Here is a 7512-nt window from a genome sequence, read left to right as displayed (position 1 = left end):
GGAAAGCATTTGCTGAAATAGCTAACTAGAATACAAAAAAGGGAGGTGTGAGGAGGTCAATGAAACAAGCAAATGAAAGATAAGTTATGGGAATATTCGTTGTGTTTTTAATTGTTTTTGTTTTGTTAAGATAAGTAGTGTTTTCTGTTCTTTTTTCTTTATTGTGATCTGTTGTTTTGTTTTGTTTAATTTTTGTTTTCCTTTTTTTCTTTCTGTAATCCTTTAAACCTTTAATAAATATTACTTAAAAAAAAATAAGTTTGGGGGGGAAAAAAGGAATCGGCCGACATGGTGCCCTCCACATGATGTCAGAACACAGTTCTGCCCACAGCCATCCCTGGGTGGGCTTTAACCCCTTAGCGGAATTAAAGCTATATCTATTAAAAACATACAGATAATTACAATAAAACCAGCACAGCACCAGCCCTTTCATTAAAAGCAGCCAGTTCCCAAAGCCCTGCTATTCCGAGGTCTTCATCTGCCAGTCTGACTTCTCTAGGAAGAGTCACCATGGCCAAAGTTCTGGACTGATGAGAGATGCCGTCTAGAAGCCTCTGGAGGGCACTATATTGGTTATGCCAGCTGTAGCCCGCCCCCGGTGCAGCCTTTGCACAGCAAACAAATGTCATAATGTTTGCAACAGACATTACTCTGGCAAAGCCCACAGTGCAGCAACTCAAGTCAAGATGCATCCTGGAATCAGCCACAAGACTGTGTGGTCACAGGTAATGTCATCAGCCCTCCCTTGTATGATCTGAAACAAAATTTCCACACATACACTTTAGAAGCAAACAAAATTAGAAGCTTTATTCACAAATGTATCACTTTCTTTTTTTAAGAAAAAGAATCATTTCTCAACAGCTATAAAATTTGTGCTGTCCAGCAGCTAGTGAAGTAAAGCTATCTTCAGGAAAGTCAGGGGAACTCACACAGAGAGGCTTGAAACCCCCAAAAGACACTGCTGCAATTGGCCAAGTCTTCATGACTGGGCTAGTCAACAAAGCAGTGTTTTGCGTTCAGGAAAACCACAATAGAAGTTAACACTTCGACAGGGGCATAAGGTTTACTTTATTTTATTTATGAACACTTTACATAACATAATCCCCAGAACATCAAGGCGTTCTTAAAAAGCATTTATAATTCCCTTCCAATGTGCTTGAAACACCACCACCCATCCCAGACGACACTTGGCAAAAAAACAGATCAATCCTTTACCTGTCAGTATTGTCAGCCACCCACATTAAGAACAGCAGGTGCTCTATCCTGGACACAAAAAAGACAGCCATCAAGACCAGGCTGTATCCTGTCTGCTGTTGCTCATGGAAAACATAATCTGTTTCCAAATATAGACTTGTTTTATTCAACCCCCATTGGCAGCAGGGCTAACCTGTTGATTTTAGAAGGATCCTGTTCATTAGGTCTGTTGAATATTAAATATATATTTTGCATTGGTTACTTTCTCTGGCTCTGTAGATGGGACTTAAATGTTAGTGATGGCAGGGCCCTCCCTAACTGCAAGAGGAACAAGCCATATGCTGCCTGAATCATATTCCATTTGAAATACAGCTAGGGGCTGTGTGTTGTTGTTGTTTTAAAGTGAAAAACACAAGGGGTCTTGAAAACACAGGATAACCTAAAAGCTAGAGAAAGGAAATAAAGTTGTACACTCTTCTGATAATCCTGGGAGGGAAAACAAACCCACTCGTTTCAGGCAAAAGGAAGTGACAGACAGGTTTAAAAAGAGGTTATGTTGTAATGTGATGGGTAGCAACTATCTCTTACAAGTAGCCAGATTTAGTACTATGACAGTCGCATGATGGAATAAGTAAAAACACAGTCCCTTAAATCTGAAGGTGTCTCTTGTTTCTAAGGGGTGTGTTTTCAGTGATTTGAGGAGCCTAAACCATCAAAAGCCACCAGCAGTAAAGCTAAACGACCGGGCATTTTTCCCTCCAACCAGACGCTTCTTGCTGTTTGGGTGCTTTGAGTTGGCTCCAGATTCTTGAGGCCTGGCACATTCCAAAAATTTGTCCTTTTTGAAGCTCTGGGCAAGACGGGCTGCTCTCAGCTCTCTGAAAAAGAGAGGAGGAATTTGGTATGATTTAACACAAGGGGTTGCCAATGTCGCACACACATTTGCACATACAGACTTTCCTTCCTGCCCACAGGGCCCCCTTCCACTGTTGAAAGTGGGCTTTCTACTGTTGGTAACAGTAAGTTGTGGTGTAGTACATAACAGTGTGCTTGGTTGCAGTGTGGATGGGCAAAACTCTTGCTACTTTATTGGCTCCCCCCCCCCAAGAATCCTGGGAATTGTGGTTTGTTATGGGGTCCTATAACAAGTCAACACCCACAACAAAATGCACTTCCCAGGATTCTTTTGGGGAAGCCAAGATGGATAAGAGTGCTTTAAATTGCATGGTGTAGATTTGCCATAACCTCCTTTCTTCCCTTTGCCCTGCCCACTCAAAACTAGCATGAAGTCACAGACCCTCCTCCTCACTTTAAAATAGCAGGAGGAAAATAAAACTGACATGGAAAGTCAGTCTACAAGGAAGACGTGGCACTCCCAGTGAAGGATTGTATCAGAGGCATGTGGAAACCCAGATGTCAGAATTCTATGATGAGGAAAAGGCATGGCTTGGGTTTTTTTCCTGACATAAGGCACAGTTGCATTTAGAACAGATAGGAGAAGCATTGGCCATGCAAATGCTGCTGAACTACAACTCCCATAATCGCTGGCCATGCTTGCTTGGGGCCTGGGGGCCGCTGAAGTTCAGTCAACATCTCGAGAGCCAGTGGTTCTTCACACCTGATTAAGAACATGTTCTCCCTGCAAAGGAGAAGTCGATTCCAAGCCAGGTAGTCCAATTTGCAAATCTTGTTGTTTGCAAATCTTGATTGGCTACTGAAGCGTGAAGGTCCTTTTTTTTACCTTTCCAGCATGGCAATTTTGAACCTCTCCACATTCAGCTGTTCCTGAAGCTGGGCAGCTTTCCCAAGAGAAGGCCGGAGGACAGAGTGTTTGGTTAGTGCAGTGGCTGATGGCCTCACAACCGGATCCGGATGAATCATCAGCTGATGCAAGCAGGGGAAAGAGAGATTTTTATATTCAGTGATGCGGTTGGGTAATTTTAGATGCTGAATTTTCGGGGGGAGGGCAGGCTCTTTAGATGGCAATGTGTTTTGGGCATTACTTCAGCTATGCGGTAAGCCTACCCTGCTACATAACTGGATAGCTCAGTTGGTTAGAGCGTGGTGCTGATAACCCCAAAGTCGTAGGTTCGATCCTCATATGGGACAGCTGAGTATTCCTGCATTGCAGGGGGTTGGACAATGATCCTCAGGGTCTCTTCCAACTCTATGAGTCTATGATTTGAGCACCCTCCTCATTCTGCTGAGTGGGCTCCTTAACTTCTGCCTCAAAGTCCTGATCTGACGGCACCATGGCTCATATTATTGATGCATGGAAATGTCACTGCTCTCCTCATGCTAGGAACTTAGGAAGCTGCCTTATACTGAATGAGACCATTGTCAATTCAGCTCAGTATTGCTTACACTGGCTGGCAGCAGCTCTTCAGGGTTTCAGGCAGGGGTCTCTTTTGGCCCCACTTGGAGATGACTGGAACCAAACCCGGGACGTTCTACATGCCAAGCATATGCTGTACCACTGAGCTACAGTCCTCCCCCAAAGGACACTCACACTGAGCAGTTCTGCAAAGCCCCGCGACAGCTGCTGAGGGATTAGCGGAAGGTTGCCTTGGCGGATGTGATGCCACAGGGTGCCGTTGGTAGGCAGGGAACCACAGCCTGCTGCCAGAGAGATGGTCAGTGCAAGGGCAAAGATGTCTGCTTTGGGCAGGTAGCAGTATTGCTATGGAGGAAGCAGAAGATTTTAAAAGGGAAAAAACTGTCAAGAGAGGTTATGGACCCAAGTCTGATCATGTTCAAATCCAGCATCTCTCTTCAGGAAAAGGGATTTTAATGGGAAGTGTATAAGCTCCTGCTTCTGCTGAAGCCCCCATGAGCCAAAGAAAGCCCACATCATTACCTCTTGCAAGACTTCATTGGCCAAAAACCGGCTATCACCCTCTTCCACCTGGGGATTGGTTATGGATGTCACATGTCCAAGGTCCCCTAAGAAAAAGAAACTTGTGAGCCATGAAATGCATTAATATGTGCCAGCGGTCTGTGCAAGCTTTCTGCATTCAGTGAGTCCTACACAAGACAGATTAGTCTGCTGAAGAAACTCAGCATGTGCTACAGAATTTTATTTTATTTTTACTTGTATTTTTATTACAGATTCGTTTGCCACCCTGGGTTTCTTTGGGAGGAAAGAACGAGGTATAAATTTGTTGAGTAGGGGAATTATACACCAGGGCTGTGGTCCTCCTGATGTGGTTGTAGTCCAACTCCCACTAATCCCAGCCAGCAAGGCCAATGATGACAGTTGTAATCTTGCAATCTCTGGAGGGCTCTTCTTGCATGCTGGAACCTACAGCTGGCTTTTCTGGCCTGAGCCTCTCAGTGTTATAGGCTCATACATACAATATATAATATTTCTTGAGTGAAATGTATTTGTCTACACCTGAGAAGGAAGCTAGCAGGCTGAAGGCAACTTTCAGGTTATATTACTCAAGTCCAGCAGCACCCTGATTAGGCAAGGGTGGCAATCCATCCATCAAAGCAGGAATCAACCCATGGGTGACCTTGTTGGATACGTTCTATGCATTAAAAAAAATGGAATAAACAACCCCCAAACAGCCTACCGTATTTTTCGCACCATAGGACGCACCGGACAATAGGACGCACCTTGTTTTAGAGGGGGGAGAACAAGGGGAAAAAATTCTTCTGCTCTCTGCCCAGCGCCCCTTCAGCGAAGCGGCAGGAGGCTCTGCGCAGAGAGTGGGAGAATTTTCCCCCTTTTGTTTTCCGTTCTAAAACAAGGTGCCGTTTAAGGTGCGTTCAGGCGGCTACCTTGGAAGCCTGGAGAGCGAGAGGGGTCGGTGCGCACCGACCCCTCTCGCTCTCCAGGCTTCAGGTTCCTTTCGACCTGCTCTTTGGGGCTGGTGGGGGAAGCCCACCACCAGCCCCAAAGAGCAGGTCAGGGAGCAGCGGCCATAGGCGCGCGTCACCTCTCCAGCCGGGAGAGGGTCGCGGGGGGCTGCTTTAGCCCCGTGCGTGCTCTCCCGGGTGGAGAGGTGACGCGCGCCTATGGAGGCCCATAGGCGCGCGTCACCTCTCCAGCCGGGAGAGCGCGCGCGGGGCTAAAGCAGCCCCCCGCGACCCTCTCCCGGCTGGAGAGGTGACGCGCGCCTATGGCAGGAGCCTCCATAGCCGAGCGGCACCTCTCCAGCCGGGAGAGCACGCGCGGGGCTAAAGCAGCCCCCCGCAACCGTCTCCCGGCTGGAGACGCGGGGCTGGGGAAGCCCGAGCTTCCCCCTCCCCCAGAACGGGACCCAGAGCCATGCCGAAGCTGCGCGCAGCTTCGGCATCGCTCTGAGAGCTTTCGGGGCTGGGGGAGGAGGAAGCCCTCCGCCAGTCTCCAAACCATGTCGGGAGACAGCGGGAGGGCGCGCTGCGCCTCTCCCGCTGTCTCCCGACTTTGCGGGGCTGGCGACGGGGAGGAGCAGGCTTCTCCCCCCCCCCGCCAGCCTTCTAGCCAAGTCAGGGGGCAGCGGGAAGGGCGCTCTGCGCCTCTCCCGCTGTCCCCCGAGTTTGCGGGGCTGGCGACGGGGAGGAGCAGGCTTCTCCCCCCGCCAGCCTTCTAACCAAGTCGGGGGACAGCGGGATGGCGGTGTTCCGCCTCCCCGCTGTCCCCCGGGCTTGTGGGACTGGTGGTGGGGCTCTCCTGAAGCCTGGAGAGCGAGAGGGTCAGTGCGCACCGACCCCTCTCGCTCTCCAGCTTCAGCGAAAGCCTGTATTCGCACCATAGGACGCACACACATTTCCCCTTCATTTTTGGAGTGGAAAAAGTGCGTCCTATGGTGCGAAAAATACGGTATATGCAGTTATGTGTGTTCAGTTGATTCTTGCTGAACCCATTCTAATACAATGGTGCCTGACAAGACGAAAATAATCCGTTCCGCGAGTCTCTTCGTCTAGCGGTTTTTTCGTCTTGCGAAGCAACCCTATTAGCGGATTAGCGGATTAGCGCTATTAGCGGCTTAGCGGCTATTAAAGGCTTAGCGGCTTAGTGGCTAAAAGGCTATTAGCGGCTTAGAAAAAAGGGGGGAAAGCGAAAAAAATCGCAAGACGTTTTAGTCTTGTGAAGCAAGCCCATAGGGAAATTTGTCTTGCGAAGCGCGTCGAAAAACGGAAAACCCTTTCGTCTAGCGGGTTTTTCGTCTTGCGAGGCATTCGTCTTGCGGGGCACCACTGTATCTATTCAGGACCCAGAACAGTTCTACTTGCCCCTCTTCCCACTTAATGTGGCCCGCTCTTCCATGGGTCCCATCTGAGAATTTGGAGCAGAAGGAGACAGCGATTGGTATGTACACCCTAAAAACCATTCAAGTCTTAGCCCTAGAAGCATAGAGTATTTACACTACCAACCAATTTTATACACCACATTAGAAGAGGCAAAGCCGTCGTCTTCACTGTCGCTCTCCTCCTGACCAGCAGGCCCAATCAGCTTATGACATATAAAGATATTGCCTGTAAATGCAAAGACAGAAAAACAGCACAGAAGCTCGAAATGCCCACACAGATAAACTGCAGTCTGCATTCCACAATCACTTTTTTGCCTGCCACTAAATATCCAATCTGGGGAAGAGAGAAGTGCTGTCAGATAGACAAGTGGATTTCCTTTTGGATGAAGCTATGACTGATTTTACGGTTGTAAGCATCATCACCCCAAATTCAAATGAAGCCTAAGAAGATGTATTTCCAGAGTTTTCCAGCAATTGGGGTACAGTAGGGCTTGAATTATTTTATTTCAAAGAATCCTTGAGGAAAGGCGAGTATTGCAAAACTGCCCCCTTGTTTGATGCAGGAAATCCACATTTAGAATATCCCCATTGCTATATGGTCCCAACAAGGGACAGCCCACCATCCCTTTAGATAATTGGTTTCATTGTCAAACTGCCTTTACCATCAATATGTTTCTCTTGATGTTTGATTCAACTATACCAGCCCATTAGATTTAGGCAGCAGAGCCTTTGTCCCCTTCTATGTGTTTTCACCCACTCACAACCCTGACCTCCAATCAGTCTTTGCTTCCATAGGCTGAATATACCTAGAGTTCCTTCAGCCTATCCTCATATGATCCATTTCAGTTGTGGGTGCATAGCTTCAGTGAATTAAACTAATCTCAACCCTGTCTACTCAGAAGTTGGTCCTACTGAATTCAATTGGCCAGGTAATTGGGGTTATGCCCAAGTTAGTAACAAGCTAGGCTCAAGTTTCCCTATTCCTTAGAACAAAACCCTAAACAAGGACTGGCACAGTTCCTATTTAAATATGATGAGCCTCCATCCCGTCTAAAAGCTCAACTGTGCTTAACTCACTTTT

The 7512-nt window shown here is 47.6% G+C and overlaps 1 protein-coding gene across 5 annotated transcripts in view; it reads right to left on the bottom strand.

Annotated features, from left to right (window-relative positions):
* Window positions 1-780: 780 nt before the first annotated feature.
* The window catches only part of WEE2 (WEE2 oocyte meiosis inhibiting kinase), a gene marked incomplete at its 5' end in the record, with an annotated part of 30943 nt that continues 24211 nt past the window's right edge, over window positions 781-7512 (bottom strand). For all 5 annotated transcript variants that reach the window (XM_081927025.1, XM_081927021.1, XM_081927022.1 and 2 more), the window contains 5 exons: window positions 781-2072; window positions 2936-3078; window positions 3704-3874; window positions 4052-4137; window positions 6556-6657. In XM_081927025.1, coding sequence (XP_081783151.1) covers window positions 1907-2072; window positions 2936-3078; window positions 3704-3874; window positions 4052-4137; window positions 6556-6657 — 668 coding nt within the window. In that variant the 3' untranslated portion in view covers window positions 781-1906. The remainder of the gene's footprint in view (window positions 2073-2935; window positions 3079-3703; window positions 3875-4051; window positions 4138-6555; window positions 6658-7512) is intronic.

The sequence above is a fragment of the Podarcis melisellensis genome (genome assembly GCF_964234715.1).
Source record: "Podarcis melisellensis genome assembly, chromosome: 10".
Lineage (NCBI taxonomy): Eukaryota > Metazoa > Chordata > Lepidosauria > Squamata > Lacertidae > Podarcis > Podarcis melisellensis.
The sequence above is the reverse complement of the archived record's forward strand: the minus strand, read 5'-3'. Positions and strand labels throughout refer to the sequence as shown.